The sequence below is a fragment of the Cottoperca gobio genome, chromosome 12, assembly GCF_900634415.1.
Source record: "Cottoperca gobio chromosome 12, fCotGob3.1, whole genome shotgun sequence".
NCBI lineage: Eukaryota > Metazoa > Chordata > Actinopteri > Perciformes > Bovichtidae > Cottoperca > Cottoperca gobio.
The window spans coordinates 18,564,176-18,583,660 of record NC_041366.1 but is presented as its reverse complement, the minus strand read 5'-3'; the positions used below and the strand labels follow the sequence as shown (position 1 = coordinate 18,583,660).

Here is a 19,485-nt window from a genome sequence, read left to right as displayed (position 1 = left end):
TTTAAAGTGGAGAACAAATTATATCCAGCAATAAAAAAGGAGCCACAGACATTTAAAATAAACCTGATATTATTGTGGTATACTGACATCGCAATACTAAAATGTACATCATTACAAATGTACATATTATCTACAGTATTAAAAAAAGAACTGACATAAGAGTGGTATTCTCAGCATGCAAATAAGCTTATTTCCCAAAATGTTTGACTATCCCTTTATTGTTCTTAAGCAGAGAAGTGTCTGCAAAGTTGTTGTCAACTATATCAAAGATTTAATCAGACTCCACGGGAAGGATTTAGCTTCCAATAGAAACATTCATAAGTTGTTGTGAGAGTAAGATAAGGACCAAACATCCAACAACTCCTGCACAAAACAGCGCTTATAAGACTCAACTTGGCTCTCTCATGAGATAAAACAACTTTTATGAAATATAATGCGATTCCCTTTCAGTCTGACGTTATATTTACTACCTGACAAATCTCCTGTGTTAACATGTGGAGGAGACATGTTGTCTCCATGGTACAAAGACCTCTAGGGAACGAAAGGTTTAACTTTACCTCTATCATTCATTTCTGGGAGCGGTGTCTAGTTTCAGCCCACACAAATAAATGACATCAGAAATGAAACGGCGTGATACCCAGAGAGCAGATACACACAGACTTGTAAACCAAATGGCTTTCCCATGTACAATGAAAGTTGTTTTGCCTGGCGTGGCACATCCATTGCATAAGCAACTGGAGGCATTTCAACCTAATGTACGGGGGGATATGCTGCTATAAAAACTTCAGCAAGCAGAAGGCGAGAGCTAAGAGAAAGATTTAGTGAGAATGAAATAAAAACCTATTAGATGGTCATGCGAGGCTTAGATTCAATGTGTCCGAGTTATTACTCTTTAGCTGAAATCTGTTAGATGGAACTATGGAGAGCCAGCAGGGATTTCCTGTTATCACTCTTCTTTTCATTATGGAATTTCACTTTTTGACATTAATGTATTTTTTTTTACTCTGCGCTCAAGTGAAGTGAAGTGCTAAAAGAAGCCTGAGACTCACTGGTAGTGACTCTTTTGGATGTTTGGGGTCCTTTGGTGTTGTTCTTGATGATGGCAACAGAGACTTCATACTCCTGTCCTGGTGCAAGGTTGGACTGGAGAAACTGGTTTTGAGTAGGTGGAAGGGTGCTCACGATTTTTCCATTTTCTTCTTTCTGCAAGGACATAAAGCATAAATCAATGTGAAATATCCTGTTGACTGCCTTTAATTAATCTACAAAGTCAAGTTTACATTCAGTTGGTCAGCATTTAGATTTCTTCAAACATTGTTTGACATTTTTGGGAAAAATGCTTCATCAATACCACTCTCATATAACGAGACCGTTAGCTTAGCTTAGCATAAAGACTGGAAACAAGGGGGGAAAGCTAACCCGGCTCTGTCTAAGAGTAAACAATAAATACTCACTCATGCACCTTGAAAGCTCACAAATGAACACGTTGGATCTCATTTATTCAATATAAACAAAAACATTGACTTCCAGGAGTCTTGTAGTCAATGTGACGTTTCCTTCAGACAGAGCCTGGCTAGCTGTTTCCAACTGTTTCCAGTCTTTATGCTAAGCTAAGCTAACTGGCAGTTCATATTTACTGTACAGATATGAGCGTGGTATCGATCTTTTTGTCTAAATCACAGCAAGAAAAAGAATAAATTCATTTCCCAAAATGTATAATTATTTATTTACTCAGCTGTGTAAATAATCAGGTTTCTCCTGCAGAAATCTACCTGTGCTAATCTTTATCCTCTTAAACTTAAAGAGGTAATGTATGGAACAATGCTGCATGCAATACATTGAGCACAAATTAAACATCTACGTTAACTACATCACATGAACCATTAACAAAATGGACATTCATGAACATGAAGGTCAGAAAAGGACATGCATATTTAAAAATGGGTAAAAACTCTGTAGCAACTGCAAAGTTTAAAAAAGGCCTCTGACTTATCAGCTGGCAGAGTAATTTATTTTTAGTAATCACTGCCTGGGATTCTAAGCAGCAGATTTACCCACAGTACTATGACATCCGGACTTGCACTCACTGAGGTTTCCCATATGTCAAAGCAATTTTAATGGTTAGCAGTGAAATAAATCCATGTTTTGCTGAGACTTCCAATAAGCTGGCCTAGCGTTATCACATTTTCCCCTGTCGCTTGATGAAATTCTGTGCCAGCCTTCAAAGGACATCTCCTTTGGGCAGACTGACCGTCTTGCGGAAATAGATCTCCCAGCCATCAAAGGAGAAGTCCACCTGGTCCCACATCACCTCCACTGAGCTCTCTCTCACTGATTTGAATATTAAACCCTCTGGCTTTGGAAGCTCTGGAGGGATGGAAGCAAAAAAATATTTAATTGATCATCGACATCAACGTTTTTACAATATACTAGCATGGAGACGACTGATGTACCTGTGGCCACCCTCGCACTGACAGGGACACTCTTCTTGTTGCTCAGAACAGCATAGACACTGATCAGATACTCAATGCCAGGTTCAAGCTCTTTGATGGTGGCAGCAGTTTTGTCTCCTGCCACAGTGAACTGCTGTTGAAGACCACCAGGACTGGTGGGCACATACGTCACAATGTACTCTGTCACCAACATCTCGTTGTCCCAGTTCAGGTCCACCGTGTCAGAGGTGGTATCGCCCACATTAAGGTCCTTTGGAGGAGACACTAAGGAATAAAAGAAAGCAAGGAGGTGTTGTTGGAAAGTTTCTCATGCCCTCAATCACAGAGTATCCAGCACACAGCTAATGCAAACTCCAGAGCCACATCTGGCCATGGTGTCAACAACTGCCAACAAAGTGTGAACAAAGTGCAGACAACGGCGATACACAAACCAAAAACCTCTTTTATATTCACTGAAATAGTTTCAGGAAGAGTGGTGAGTGAATTTGGAGAATAGGAGGAAAATGCCTCACTCTGGATTTAATTTTATAGTACATCTAGTTAACACATGGAAACTTTCAGGATTTGTGAACTGCCAAATCCTTTTTTTGTGTGTGTTTCTGTCGTGCACTGAACAGAGCTTCTTACCTTCTGAGCAGTCTTCTCCAATGTATCCCTCATCACAGACGCACCGACCGTTCACGCAGCGGCCTTTGTCCTGGCAGTTATTGAGGCAGCTCAGCTGTGCACAGCTTTCTCCTTCATACCCACTCTCACATGTGCACCTTCCATTGATGCAGCGCCCCCTGTTGTTGCAGTTGCCTGGACACGCGTGCACAGAGCAGTCGTCTCCTGAGTAGCCTTCTTGACAGATGCACTTGCCATCGACGCAGTCACCCAGGCCCAGGCAATCGTTGGGACAAGCTTTCTGACTGCAGTCTTCTCCACTGAAGCCTTCGTCACAAATACACTGCCCATCGATGCACCGGCCGCGGTTTCGGCAGTTGTTGGGGCAGCTCAGTTCAGCACAGTCCTCACCGGTGAAGTCTGAATGACACACACAACGTCCCTTAATACACTCGCCGCGGCCATAGCAGTTTGAGGGGCAGGTCCTGATGCTGCAGTCCTCACCAGCGAAGCCCTCCTCGCACACACACTGGCCGTTAACACAGCGCCCCCTGTGCTGGCAGTCGTTTGGACAGGAAAGCTCGGCGCAATCGTCTTCCTGGAAACCAACATCGCAAGCACATTGTCCATTTATGCACTGGCCTCTGTTGTTACAGTTGTTCAGGCAAGCTAACTGGCTGCAGTCTGCGCCTTGATAGCCCATGTCACAGATACACATCCCGTTGAAGCACGTACCTCTGTCGTTACAGTCGTTGAGGCAGGTGACCCGAGAGCAGTCTTCTCCATTGAATCCAGCAGCGCAGACACACTGGCCATCTACACAGAAACCATTACCGTGGCAATTGTTTGGACAAGTGCGGTCACCACAGTCCTCCCCAACGTACCCTTCATCGCAGTAGCAGGTGCCATTCATGCAGCGTCCACGGTCGTAACAGTCTTTTGGGCAGATGACTTCAGAACAGTCAAATCCAGTCCAGGGTTCATCACACACACAGTCTCCATCTTCACAGCGGCCGCGGCCTAAGCAGTTGTTGAGGCACTTTGTTTGAGAGCAGTCTTCGCCGAAGAAACCACCCGAGCAAATGCAAACACTGCCCACACACTTGCCGTGTGCACCGCAGTCCGCAGTGCAGACCTCCAGAGTGCAGTCTTTTCCGGCAAAGCCCTTGAAGCACTTACACTTTCCGCCAACGCAGCGGCCCTGGCCGTGGCAGTTATTCGGACACTCGGATTCAGAGCAGTTGAGCCCCTTCCAGCCAGGCTCGCATATGCAGCCACAGGTTTCAGTGCTGTAGTTTCCATGACCACTGCAGTAAGGTTTAGTTCCCAACTCACCTTTGATCAGAAAGTAAAGACATTTTTTTTTACCAATTCTGTTAGAATGTTTTTTAATACAATCAGCTTGAGAGTTTCTGTCATCAAAGCTTCAATAGCTGGTTCACTTTCTTGAGCTAGATGAGAAGATTGATACCACTCTCATGTCTGTACACAGCAACGGCCAGCATACGATTAGCTTAGCTTAGTATAAAGACTGAAAACTGGGGGAAACAGCTTTCCTGCCCTGGCTCTGTCCAAAGGTAAAGCTCACTAATTAGCATGTTTTCTTGTTTGTTTGATCTGTGAATGGCAGGTTATCTGCAGGACTATTTCTTTGACAGGTACCGTTTCCCCTATTTCCAGTCTTGCTAAGCTAAGCTTCATATATAGTGTACAGATATGAGAGTGGTATCGATCTTCTCCTCTAAATAAGAAACTGAAAAAATGTATTTACCAAAATCTCAATCTCTTCCTTTATGAGTGCATTACTCAGAAATGGGCCAAAGCTTATTTTAGCAACTATTACAGAAGAAGACTTCTTATATTCAATGATATTCAGCAACTGTGTGTCATGACATTTTAGCCAAATAAAGCCCCATTCAAACTGGAGAGTTGTTGGGAGTATCACACCCCCACACTGGATTCCAAGGAACTCCTCAACAGATGAATGGAACAGATGTGCCATTTGGTATTCTTAGTGTAGCACTAAGAAATAAAGGATTATTTTACTCGACTGACTATAATCTACATACCAGACAAAGCATGCCAGACAGATGACACCCACCTGTGACCTGTGCACTGCTGCACTGGTCTCTCAAAGTTGAAACTTCTCCCTCAAGCATTTCTAGTCGGCTCAAGAGGTCTTTCAGGCCAGGCAGGTCGTCGGAACAACCACAGGCTTGCCGAGGTATGTTGATGCGGTGGGTGAAGATGATCTGGTTCTCCCCATTGACTGTATGCTCAGTCATGGGATTGCCTGAAGAGACTGCAGCATCTTTAGGATGGAGCGCCGTACTCTCTGGAGCGTCCAGGTCCACCGAACACAGGGAACTGGCAGGAACATTGATGTTATAGACGTGGTTGAACACCACGGGCTGATCCGTGTTGGGCAGTGTGAGGTTATGCTCTTTAGGGGATACCAGAGTCTGTCGTCGATGCCGTAGGATTTTTTTCACGAGCCCGGCATTTGATAAGCTGAGCAAAGCAGTCAGGAGGAGGCAGCCCAGAACGCCTCGAGCACCCATGCTAGATGAAGTGGGACGCTGATTTAGTGAAATAAATATCAATTTGAACCTCTGCCTAAAAGGTCGATCCTCATTAAAGTTGAAGGTTCTGGAAAACAGAAAGAACATATTTCATCACAAATGCAGTTTTATTGTAAAACAGTCAATTAATCGATAAATAATTGTTTAGGTAATTGATTAAAAGTCATTTTTCAATCAACCCTATATCTGTCACATTCAACCTTGTCCATTGGATGAAACAGCAGAGGTCAGTCAGACGTACCAGGATCCCTTCACACTACTCAAACTACCTCCAGGCTCGTCTGTGGACCACACAAGTCTTTTTTGTAAGTCAGAGTGATTGTTAGTTACGGTTTGTGCTACATTAGTTTCTGAGTCACTGCACTGGCAACATAATACTTACCACAAGCCACTGTGGGTAAGGGAGTATAAACATGTCATTTATGTAGTTACATTATTCATCTCTGTGTGATGCGGCTACAGTACACAATGACACTGCTGCATTGCTAATTGTCTTTACATTTGATCTTTTAAAAAAGGTCAATAGAGCAAAGACACAGCCCAGATTCATTGCCACATCAAATTTAATTCACACTTATTTCTTGTCGAGTTAACCCGGGAAAGAGTGCGCACGCACTGCTGTACATAAAAGGTGTTGATACCAAAGAATCCACAGTTGTGCTGGCACATCAAGTTCTTTCAGGGTGCGCATATTTGAAAACTCTCAGCTGTTTTGCATGAAATAGTGTATATATATATATATATAAAAATATAAAACATAAGAAAATAGCAGAGTATATCCCATACACAAGACTGCTTCTCGCCCACGATGACTTCATCAGCTGGACACCAAGAACGCTATAATTTGTGGGAGCAAAACTAGACAAGCTTCTTCCTCAGCGTGGGAAAGCCTCTTGATTTACTCAGTGTTGAGTTTCCAAAGGATCTGAGTAAGCATACTGAAAATCAATAGAAAGGCCAACAGTGAGTGCACAGGCTAACTGACATAATGTATCTGTGCACTCGTCTCTTCCTCGCAGGATGTAAGGCCTCATGCATGTCTGCTGCTTTGTCTGGGAAGCAGCAGACTATACATCTATAAAGGGGTCAGTCTGTCAGTGATGCAGGATTTTGTCCAGATTTTTTGATTGGAAGCGGTTGACAGAAGTTTGCACACGCTAACCAATGAAAAATTACTTCCAGAAGGGAATTGTTCATGCAGTGATAGCTATGAAAAGACATGTGGAGTACATGGATCGAGGTTCTCATGTAGACTTCTGGAAACTATTGAGACAATGATGATACTCAGCTAACCGGTGAGGAAAGTACATGTTCAACAACGCTTCAGTGTTTATCGCATCTCAAATGGTACCAATAACCATATACACCTTTTGTTTGCGACCAGGGGAACAGACCATGGCATCTGCAGATTAAAACTTCCACACAGACACAAAGAAGTCTACATGCAACATGTTCCCCGGACAGAAAAGAAGGAACAGAAACTAGTAAACATTAAAAACAACAACAAGTAAAAACATAGAGGAAATAATACATTAAGTCGTCACACAGAGAGCAAAAGAAACCCAACTCCTTACCCTAGAACTATAAAATAATAGTCCCTAGTCCATTGTTAAGATTAATGATAGAACGGTTCAGGATTAATGGGCAGGTTGAACTGGCTGTGTATTCATCTTTGGTTATATGGAGTTATACAGAGGTTGTGATTTATTAAATTTGGGGGGAACCTAACCCTAACCACTAAAACAGATTAAGAAGCAGGAATCAACAGACCACAATGTGCAGGCTATTGGCCAACAGTCTTTGAATAAAGCAAGCTTACAGGTCATTTTGTGGAGTTTTTTTGCAGATAATGTCGCGATGTTGCACTTCACTTTCTATTCTTTCGTCCTTTTTTGTTTGGTTACATTTGGAGGACATGCTACATGATGTAGTCAAATGACAAATATTTTCCATTACTCATCCAGAGTGTCTTTAAAACGCTCTCCTCAACCCACTTTGCTTGACCTGACCTTTCTTTCTCCTCACCAGCCATTTTGCACGCCTTCACCTCAGACACAGATATAAAACTGAGCTCGAGTTTCACAAGTTCTCGCACATCTGGTGAGTGGTAGGATGAAGGTGGGTTATGGCTGGTGTTGTAAATCCCAAAGTTAGGGCTGTCAATATGTTTCTGATCTCTTTCTAGAAAACTTTACAAGACACAAAGACTAACAATTCTTATAGGTAAAGAAGGAATCCTTTAAAACCTCAGCATGCGTTTCAGCTGAAGATACTCTTGATAGCTTCAAACGTGGCAATGTGGCTATTCCATTGAAATTTTAGCCAATAAGCCAAGAATAGATCATTCAAAGCAGACCAAGGGTTGACCAAGGACATCTGATGTGACTACGGGACATGGGAAGACAATTTGGAAATAAAAATGAAATAAATATAAACTGTTCACTAAGCTATAATCCAGAATTGCTGTAGCTTTAGTATTCTTCCACCATGCTGGCAGCGAGATGGAAACTTTCCCGCGTGGAAAAGAGAAACTGGGAATGTTGGCCCTGGACTGAGGACATCTGTTTTGCTTAGTCCAAGAAAGAAAAAAGGTGCCGAGTTACTTGTCCTGTGTCCACACACAAACTGAAAGTTTCATTTGTTGTCTCTCATCATCTGTATCTGTGCAATAAGCCATCTGAAGAGCTGATTCTGCTGATGAGACACAGACAGTGTCTTCATTTCACATTTCACATCAATGAGAGCAACACAAGTGCAGCACGTCTGGACACACTCATGGAAAACATTTGTGGTTGACGGCAGCGTGTGACGATGCAGAATCTGCTTGTTTATTCATCTCTGATATTTTAACTTTTAATTTGGTAAAGTCTGATTCTCATAGCATCTGGAACAGCTGGAAATCATCTTAAGAAAAGTGTAATTGGACTAGTTAGTGTAGCCGATACAACAATAACAGAAATTCCAACACCTCATTAGCAGATTGCACATTTTCCCACTGCTACAGAGGTATCCTGAAGTGGTCCTTGAATAACAATAAACCTGAGCTTTATGTGTTCCCATGCGAGCCTGAACAGGACGCAGACTTTCAGATCAATTATGTGCTCTCTCCTCAAATCAAGGAGAAAAGGGACTTATTTTCTTAAATATTTGTAATAAGAGACTTCTTTTCTTTGGAGCCGAACAGTTAATAGATCCAATATCCTAATTTTTCACACGAAAATCCAAAATGTCTGCTGGTACTGTCTTTTCTTTGTCATACATGTTAGTAAACGGAATAGCGTTACGTTTTGGACTGTTGGTTGGAAATCAAGCTATTTGAACAAGTCACCTTCACTTCTGGGGAATTTTGAAGCACACTTTTCCATATTTTCTTACATTTTATTGACACAATGATCAATAAAAAAAGGCATCCTGTCAGTTTACTTTTAAACAAACACAAATGTATATTCAGTGCTTCTCACCAAAACACATTGTGTGTATCCTTGAGGTTATTTTCTTCCTCAATAAATATTTGCATTGTTTGTAGCCATGTTTACTAGCTTGTGTTCTTCTTCTTCCCAGCGTTTGTTGGCACGGCGCAGCATATCCTGGCGTTTTTTGTTTTCTACAAGCATGTGCATTGAATGCTGTGCAGGAAATCTAAATATATTCCTCTGCTGGTTAATTAGCATGAAAATAAGAGCAGATTTTAATTAGCTAGAAATTAAACTAGTTACAAAACCGCCATCTGTGCACAGCCCCCTTCCTCACCAACACACCTGATTCTAGACACTCAGATGTACAATGTTAGAGGCTTAACACTGACAGTTACATCATATTTTACATATATTAAAGTATTCGGTTTGGTAAAATGATGTCAACCATGAGTAAACTCAGTTTATCTTAGTTAGGAGGAACAAGCTACACCTTTGTTGCTCCACTGACACTGGAAAATTGTGACACTGAAAAGAATCTAACACATATTTACATCAACAGAAGGCGTGTGATGCTGAGTTACGATCAACCCTGGCTCTTTATGCAGAGGTCACACGGAGGGTAACAGTGTAGGACGAGCCCTGGGGGAGCGCCAGCTACTAAACCAGCTGTCCCTCTGAGGTTTGTTTCACCGAGACACCTTTCTCACTCTGCTGCACGGACACCATCCCAGGACACCCAGGACACCCAGTACATCGCAGAGAGGCTGTGAAACATTGCGGCGTGTATAGCTACTGATGGGACATGATGCACATTTAGATACGAGTTGTGGGATAAAACAAAAAGCTGAGAGGAACTAAATGATTGTAATCTTCCTGAGCTGAAATACTCAGAAGTTAAAACCACCGTAAACCAGACTTGGATTTCAATTAAGCAGAGCTAATGTACTGAACGGATGAAGTATTTTCTCCTTGCCCACGCTGGCAAATGCTGCCACCCACTTTTCCCTTTAATTTAATCTCCATGATGGGAAAATAACACACAATGAAAACTGAATTGCATTGCAGAAGGTAATGCGATGAATCATCAGGCTGCAAAACCTCACCAGACAAAGGAATACTTACACACAACCACACAGACACAGACACAGTTTTTATTTTTGGAATATTGATCTACAACCTCACTAAAAATGTTAGGGAATCATTTTGGCATGAAGCGAGCTGGCTGCTGGCCCTTTCTACAAAGACGATCAAAGCTCCCTCAGAAGTCTGTCATCATTTCTCATCCTGCACTGGCTTCTGTGTCAGTCTGACTGAGGAAGAAGTTGCAGTATACACTAAGAATGTGCTTCCATTAAGCTAAAATCAATGCCTTCTGGTGTTGTAGTAACCTGCGCAAATCTACTGCTAAAGAAAGGTATGCAACTACTTTATACCTCTATTTTGAAGACATTTTAATTTAACTTTTTCTTTTTAAAAGGGAACTCAACTCAAAGAAACAAATAAGACTTTTATCACTTGAAATCCAAGGAAATATCTATAAGAGATACACATTAATATATCTTCTTACCTGTGCTGGTGGTCTAAGCCCGTGCAGGTAAGATGAGGTGCTCCTCCGAGTCTTCAAACATTCATTGAAGCCGAGAGAAATGCTGCTTTGCTCCGTCTTGCAGCCTCACCAGCAAGGTGGCAGCTCTGTCAGTCAGTCCTCCCCCAGCCAGCTTCCTTATCTTTCCTCACCACTCACAGCTCAGGCTGGAGTACAGCTCCTTTACTGACAGAGAGAGAGAGTGAGTCAAAATCACACAGAAAGATCGAGAGAGAGAGTGGGATTAAAGGACTTTTAAAGTGTGAGGAGTAGTTTAGGTCAGACCCGCATTGCTTAAACTCCAACCCTTAAATAGCCGTCATTTTCCCTCCCTCAAACGCCTTTCTTCCCTCCCTCTGCTGTAACTAATGGATGCAGAGCTGGTCTGCTGTCTTTAAATGAGATGCCAGTGTTACTGGGAGTCATGACAGAGCAAGCAGTGCTTGTGGTTGTGCAGGAAAATTAGAGGGAAAAGCCGGGAATGAGAGGAAAGTGAAGTCAGAAAGTAGACAGCGGACAGACGTTTCCCCTTTAATCGTATTAACTTTGCAATAAGGATTTACGATTGTCTCCTGCTAAAATAAAGCTTTGTTTAATTTACTCGAATATATTATATTTTAGGAAATTCCCTCCTCAATCATCCATTACTCCTTATTTCCATACTTCACACTAATCCCTCACAGTGTGAATCTTTCTCCAGCTCTGTCACAGTGATGGATATCTACAGCAGCTGAAACCACATTTTTATTATGCACGCAAGCACTCACAATTGAACAAATTTGTGGCACATTCCCTGATTGAGTTCCAGTAATTATCCAGTGATGCTTTAATAAAAGTGTAGAAGTGGATGTTTAACGGGGAAGCCCATCTCTAATTCCTGCAGGAAATGTTTCATTGCTCAGACATTTATTTTCTCATGCATTTAACAGACGGGATGAGCAGGAAACCGACACATTCCAGCCATCTTGGATTAAAATAAAAAGCAAGCTGGATGAGAGTATGTTGTTCCCAAACCTGAGTGTAAACCTGCAGGACTACTTGAAGCTCAGCTTGGGAAACAGGCAACATGTCACCATACGGACGCAGTCTCCACACCGTTTAATCTTAATATGATTAGATCAGGATAAGGATTAAATCTTTAAAGTGAGTGTGTGAGACTGACAAAGATGTTCAGCACATGCTGGTGTATTGTTTGTTGTGAGTACGGAAATGTAAAAGACATTTGGATTGAGTAGAATAATTCAGATACGGCTTATTTTCATTATCGATTGTGCTGATTTATTTAAATCGATAAAACATTGGTTTTATCAAATGGTAGAATCTTGTAAAGAAATGCCCAATTTCTTTTTTTTTTTGGCGTAACAAATGACAAACAATTAATCAATAAACAAAATAGACAAGTTAATTAATTTCTTAATTGTTTGAGCTCTAACGGAAATATCTTTTACTGATTTGTTTTTGCCAAAGTATTTTTCACTTATAAACAAATACAATACTATCGTGGCTCTATACATACATTGTGCGTCTAAAGATTTTACCTGCACTTAAATAAATAAATAAATTCCAACCAGAAAGGTTGGTTCTGGCCTAGTTTTTCTAAACTGACCAGGAGGAGCATCAAACTAAAACAATAAACCCCGACTAATCTAACGGCACAACAGAGCTAAGTAGATTTGTCACTTTTCATTGCAGGATGGTCAGGTCAGGTAAACGAAGCCACGAGATACAAAGACAACAAGTGATCTGTTCTTCAAGCTCTTGTAATGCAAAACACAAAATATATGCACGTCTGAAACAGAGTTCAAGTATGTGACGATGAGGAACAACTCACAGGTGCAGAAGAGACGCTCATAAAATCTGTCATCATTCATTAAATCAAATATTCTGCTCAGCTTCAGAAGACCCCAGCTATCTGAAGAATGAGAATATGTGTGTGGAACAAAGTAAATAGGTCACACTGTGGCCACTTTTAATTTAAGACTTCACATGTGTTTCACATGTACTACACACTGCAATATAAGCCGCGTGGCTCAGGCACAAACACAGAGAACATTTGCAAGATATTGCTTCTGGAGCTATAAACAAAATTGCAACAAGACAATCTGAAGAATGTCGGTCACCGATGGAACAAAAACACTTAAGCAACAATGTCTGCTGCTTGACAACACTAATAGTTTACAGCCAAGCTAGTACAGAGGCTGCACACAATGATACTGTTATAACGTATGCAGGTGTAATGTTTACCGTGTTCACCATCTAGTTTAGCGTGTTAACATGCTAACATTTAACTAATAGCACAAAGTTCAGCGTTTGCAGGGTTTTTCCAAGTATTTGGTCATAAACCAAAGTGTTGGTCAAGGGATCACCAAAGTTATAGCAATTCATCCTGAGGGCAACATGAATGAATGTACGAAATGTCTTAGCAATCCATTCAATAGTTGTCAAGACATGTTACTCAAAACCATAAATGTCTACCTCATCGTGGCGCTAAAGGAAAAGTCAGGGGGTCACTACAGTCATTAGGATTCATCCACTGAGCCATGTGGACCAAGTTTCATGGCAATACAGCCAAAAGTTGTTGAGATTTTAAAGTGAAAAAACATGTCAACCTGCTGAGGAAACTAGAGGAGACCAATATCAGCAGGATTTATCCTCTGGGGAACATAAATGTCTGTACAAAATGTATTTCAGTCTGGACCAGTCTAGAGCCACACCACTAGCAAAGCTTACAATTTATCAATCTAGCATCCATCGAAGACTATCAGCACCTCCGATTATAAATCAGTGATATCAACAATAAACATAAGGTCAGATAATGGTGGTATAAACAAAGTATAAAAGTTAAACCCAAGCCAAGCAGATGGCTCCATCAGGAGACTCAAACCAAAACAATCCACTAATCTGTGTCTTTAACAAAGAAGGCTCGGAGTGTTTTGTTTTCAGTTCCTTAATCTGAGTTTTGATTCATGACAAGATACAGAGATATACTGTATATATAGTGAAATAATAATGTTGACTATAGTACGAAAATGGTTTTAGCTTCAACATCTTTGGGTTTTGGGCTGGATTTGGAGTTGAAGATGCAATCTTGGACATTTTTCACTATCTTCAAAAACATTTATAATCTGTATAAATAATTTACCCTGAGCTCCAATCATGGAATAACATTCATTCAGTTTAAAATTCAACTCAATTACATTTTCTCTTTTCATGCACTAAAAGTATATTTTAGTCTCCTAAAACTAAATATTTATTGGTGGTTTATACAGTGGCATTCTTTCCTAGAAATTAGGGCCAATTCATCCGATCCATACAGTTATGCTGACTGCTGCTTGGTCCGGTCCTCTATAATCTCAACATGCTGAACTGGCATGAAGAAAAGCAAAGTGTCTCCAGTCTGACCTTTGGAGAGGGTTGTAATCATAGAGCTCAATGGTTCATGGGTAGTTTGGGCTCAACTGTTCACCTACAATTAACCATGAGGTCAATAAATGTTTAGTTTTTTCAGAAATGAATAGAAATTACAAAAAACTGTTATATTGTGGGGGTTTTTCTTCAATTCTGGACGTGCAGACAACCGGACAAAACAGACTATTTTATCAGTTTATATGTACAACATACTACGTTCTTATGTAACAAGTTGGAAAATGTCAAAATATTAAATTGCTATACGACTGACAGGGAGTTTAAATGTAATTACATTGCCAAAAAAGGACTTGGACAATGAAAGAGTCATTTTGTCATGTAGACATGGATTACTGTGGAATATTTACATGGTAACTTACATAATGTTTAATTATGAAGCTCTAAAATTACTGGGTGTTTTTGCAAGCGGCTTTAAAAGCAGGAGGTGAATGTAGGCTACCGTTTGATCTTGTCTAGTTAAAGAGTACAAAACTAAAAAGGAAGAAATAATTGGGAACAGTCTGACGTGGATCTGTTATCCTCTTGACATCTGGGTGTCTTTTTCCATTGATCAGTATAAAAAAAGCCATATTAATTATACTATATATATATATATATATATATATATATAATCATTCATCTTCCAAGGGGGATCAATACTTTTTATGGGCACTGTTATTGCTAATTTCAAGATTTAATAAACCGAATATGACATAATAATCCCGTCACAGACCAAGATCACATTGTACCATATCTGTTTCTCTAGACTTTTAGAGATTGTGAGGTTTTTCCAGCTCAAGTCACCTGATTTATTATCAACAAACTGTCAGTAACTCATAAATACAGCAACACAGCAAGAAGCTACTTCTTAGAAGACCTCATTAGTTTTAATGACCCACTATAACTCTTGGTAACCAATGACACTTGCAGAACACAAAACTACATATACCAACAGCTTGTTTCATGATAACAGCTGGCCATGTGACAGCAAGCTATTGTTCAAGTACATTATTTAACTGAATAAATTCCTCTCAAATGACAAAATAGTGCCTGTGAGAGTTGAGCCTGAGAGAAACAACTGAAAGATGGAGAGCCATACATTCATATGTGGTGTTACATCCTCATCAGTCTGACTGAGTCAGCTAAAGGCCATGTGCAGACACTAAGCAGACCAGAGATGTCACCGCTCACACAAACATGAACTAATATGGCTGTGTAGGCATCACAAATCCCTCTTAGGTCCCTCCAGAGGATGCCGGCACATCTGCTGAGAGCTTCTGATTGCAGTTACAACTAAAAAGCAGCTTCAACCAAAACCACAGACGGCAAACTCTGCATGGAGATCCCTTTGTTGTCTCAGTGTGGTAGCTCTAATGAGCTTGTGCGCTTTACAGATTAGAGGACCTGCACTTCCAGGCATTAGTTTAAGGATTACAGTGACACTGGTGAATGATCTGTACTGAATGTGACCCTTTGTTAACAGCTGTGTTTGGCTGGGTTGGGTTAGAGCTTAATCAACCACAGGATATCCTTAATAAGATCAGTGATCAGTCATTCATCACTGCAGTTAATATCGTAGTGATGAGCAGGATTACAGGACTGCTGTCAGGCACATATCATTTATGTTATAAATCTATTATACAAGTCCAACTGTTAGCTGCATTTAGTGGGGCTCGACTCACCTGCTCGACTCTATGAAGCTACCTGATAGCATTTGTGGAGATTTTAATAAATGTGTAGTTTAAGTGAACGTTTAAAGTAAGATCTAAGAGTCTACAGCCATGATGGCAGCTTAGCGAGGCTGCATTTACGCACAGTGGTGCTTTGAGTTAAATGCTAATGTCAGCATGCTAACATGCTCACAATGACAATGCTACGATAGCTTTCTTGCTTTAGGGATGACGTGTTATACCCGCTATAAATTAGCATGCACTAATCAATTACCAAGTACCAAAACTTCACTTGTTTCCTCAAATGGGTATATTGTCTGGCTTTCTAAGTGTAATATGATATTAAGTTGAATGTCTTTCCCCATTGGACTGGGTTTTGGACTGTGTGTGATCTATTTTGATCAATTAATAAGTAATTCTTTAAAGCAAAAAAGTCATATAATTCCTCAACTGGGAGTATAAATAACATTTTTCATTTTATGTGACAACAAATTGATTTTCTTTGGGTTTTGGATAAATAATTTTCACTATTTTCATTTTAATTGATTTATAAATTGATGGAAATCATCAATTGTTCGATAATGAAAATAATCTGTAGCAATACTTTACCCTAAACTCCAACTAAGGATTCAAATGTATTCAATTCGCAGGTTATTCAATTCAATAAACTGTTTCAGGAGACACTGTTAGTAATGGCATGTTTTTTACCACCTGAAAATGAGCATGTTTAGCAGGTATAATATTTACCATGTTCACCACCTTAGTTTAGTTAGAATAATTTAGGATACGTTATTAGTTTAGCATATGGTCACAAACAAAAGGTATTATACAAAGTGAAAATTTACCTGATGATGGCACGAGATGAGACGTTAAGGTATTTACATTTCATGCCAATCAATCTAATAGTTGTTGAGATATTTCAGTCTAAACCAAAGTTGTGACTAATAAATGAATATTATCTTAATTCATATTAGATTAGCAATTCCACATAAAACTGTTCAGATAACGTTATTATTTCTCATTATTTGAACACCTGAACAGATTCAAAACACTGCCCCGACATTAAAACTACAAAAGGAACGTATGTCTTGTGTTGTAGTCGACATAATCCAATTTGTTGAATTAATGGTCTTATTGAGCCGGGACAGAAATTATCGCTGTCAATTAAAAACAGACAAAGAAAGATTAAGACATGCATTGACTGCATGAGGAGAGTCTTTTGTCAGTGCTGCATGCTCCAGTGAACTCAGCGTTGTAAAAAGATGTTCAGCGGTTATTAACAACACAAAGTGTCCTGAAATAAAGAGAGAAAATTCAGCAGTAGATATAATCTGCTAAAAATCAGAAGTTTAAAACAAGCCCATTAACTTTCACTGCATACTTTACTACAAATAACTTTATAATCTTTAGCGCAACCAATGACAAAGTACAGAATTGCATAGCTCCTCTTTGATGCGTTTTGCTGACGATCAGAAATTTGAGATTATTTCAAATATGTACGCAATACTATTCTCACAATAACACTGAAGTGTGCCAATTTCAGAAGACAGTGGAAACATCCCTCCCCCCCCCCCAACAAATCTTCTCAGGCGTTCAGAACAAGCAATACATATTGTTCCAAAATACATCAGCAAAGTCCCAACAGACAAAACAAATCCAGCAGAATGAAGCTGTGAATGTGTCGACCCAGATATCATGCTGAACACTCGAGCCAACGTCTCCATTGGTGTTTACACCACTGCATTAGACTGTAATCCTCTCTCGGGTGTTGATGACATTCATGCCAACCACAATCCTGCTACGTCTCTGTGGTCCGTTTGGTTTTCTATGAAACAATTCAGCTTCTAACTTCTAAATGACAGACGGAGCAATATTGAAATATGTCTGTATACATTGAACAAGTGTTTATTTACCTTTTTGGCTTGAGACCCTTGAAAGCAAAACATGATTTTAATGATAAGCATAATTCACTTTTTCATAGTTATGTTTAGGAACTTGTAGCTCTTAGTTAAGGTTGGTGAAATATCGCAGTCTTGGTTCAATATGCATAAATAAAAAAAGTGACAATACTATGACCTTAATCATAGCGCCTTTACCTGTGAATCCAAGGTGCCCACCATCAGAAATCATGCATCCATCCAAATGTACATGACAAAACAAATGACTATATATATATATATATATATATATATATATATATATATATATATATATATATATATATATATATATATATATATATATATAAATGTAGGGTAGGGTTGGATAGTAGTGGAAGACTCAAACAAGATATAGTTACTGTAATGCATCTACATTTAAACTTGCAAACCTTTTGTCAGACCAGATGAGATCTTGCTAGAAGCTAGATATAAACTTGCGGATCATAAAATCATGTAAAGCTTGAACTATTATTTGGCCGATATAAGATTATTGCAGATATATTGGTATTGGTGTATATGTTAGCCAACAAGTAACAACCAATTGCAGAACAGAAACAAGGTTTGAAGTAATTTAGAGTCTCTAATACATAGTTTCTCCACCAGAACGTGTAAGATGTCCTGAAAAAAAATCTGTATTAAGATAAAAAAAAATACTATTAGCTGATATATCATTATCTTTTTTATTAAACTGCCAAATATCAATCAGTATCAGCCTCACAAATCCAGTATTGAATGGGCTTGATGTACTTTTTTTCGTGTATCTTGTAACAACTGAAATTACAGGGTGGACATCTTTCTGGCGGTCAGAAATCCTTCTCTTCAGTTTATCCATGCATTGCTGATTATAATGTGTTGGAAGCTTAGTTATTATGCTTCTTCAAAAGCTATGACATACAGCTGAATACACTCCCGGGTAGGTTATAACACTGGTACTCTCTGCTGAGCTGCAGGGACTCCCGGGTTTCCAGGCCTGCCTCATTCCATCCAGCTGACATTTCCCCCGCTGTGGGAGATGGCTGGTGTTCAGAGGCTACTCAGTCTGGCCTTAGTTAGCAGCTACTCAGCGCTTTCATGCACACAGCTGCAGGAAATCTGCGGTCTCCAGTTGGACAAGAACATATGGAAAATGTGTGGGAGCATGAAGTGATCGTTCTCACTCCTGCTGTGACGTCTTTCACTGTGAGGTTCGTAGTTTTAAATCCATTTGAGAAATAGTCTAATAAAAATCTCTCTGGCCAGTCTATAAAAAATGTTAAATGATTAAAAGAAAATATTGAAGTGAAACCTTTTCCTTATATGAGGCTAATTTCAGACAAACTGTATTTTTATTTTAATACTTTGCTGTAACTACGGCTCAGTGGAGGGAAATATGGCAGCACTTACATGCAACTGCAGCACATTCAACTGCAGACAGAGGTAAATGATTTCCTCGGATGTGCAGACGATCCGGCTGGCCATCAATATCCGTCAACACTGGCTCTGCTGCATACAGGGCATAAAGTTTACACCAAGCCTAAAATAAATACATCATGTAGATACAGTATATTTCAAACTAGCTGTCAGGCCACAGTGAGGGAGCCCAGCACACCATTTCTTTTGCAGATGACAGGAAGGACAGAGGTGTCTGCAACTAATCATTAACTTTTCGAGGTTCTTTTATGTCTGATAAAAGCAGGTTGGGGGAAACATAAATGATATGTTCTGTCAGATGAGATGAATGAAATCTGGCTCATCTGTGTGATTAACAATGGAAACCGAACATGTGTACAATGTGGCAAACATTACATGGAGATGATATTTTGCAGTCGCTGTCCAGCTGCAGGAAAGC

The 19,485-nt window shown here is 39.9% G+C and overlaps 1 protein-coding gene across 3 annotated transcripts in view; it reads right to left on the bottom strand.

Annotated features, from left to right (window-relative positions):
• The window catches only part of LOC115016930 (tenascin-like), a 37,601-nt gene extending 18,475 nt beyond the window's left edge, over positions 1 to 19,126 (bottom strand). For 2 of the 3 annotated variants that reach the window (XM_029445047.1, XM_029445048.1), the window contains exons 1-7: positions 19,041 to 19,126; positions 10,625 to 10,828; positions 5,161 to 5,708; positions 3,081 to 4,394; positions 2,454 to 2,717; positions 2,252 to 2,367; positions 1,050 to 1,203 (exon numbers count right to left, since the gene is read on the bottom strand). In XM_029445047.1, coding sequence (XP_029300907.1) covers positions 1,050 to 1,203; positions 2,252 to 2,367; positions 2,454 to 2,717; positions 3,081 to 4,394; positions 5,161 to 5,620 — 2,308 coding nt within the window. In that variant the 5' untranslated portion in view covers positions 5,621 to 5,708; positions 10,625 to 10,828; positions 19,041 to 19,126. Of the gene's footprint in view, positions 1 to 1,049; positions 1,204 to 2,251; positions 2,368 to 2,453; positions 2,718 to 3,080; positions 4,395 to 5,160; positions 5,709 to 10,624; positions 10,829 to 19,040 lie in introns of those variants that run through there. The other variant, XM_029445049.1, reaches the window with a different exon arrangement.
• Positions 19,127 to 19,485: the final 359 nt, after the last annotated feature.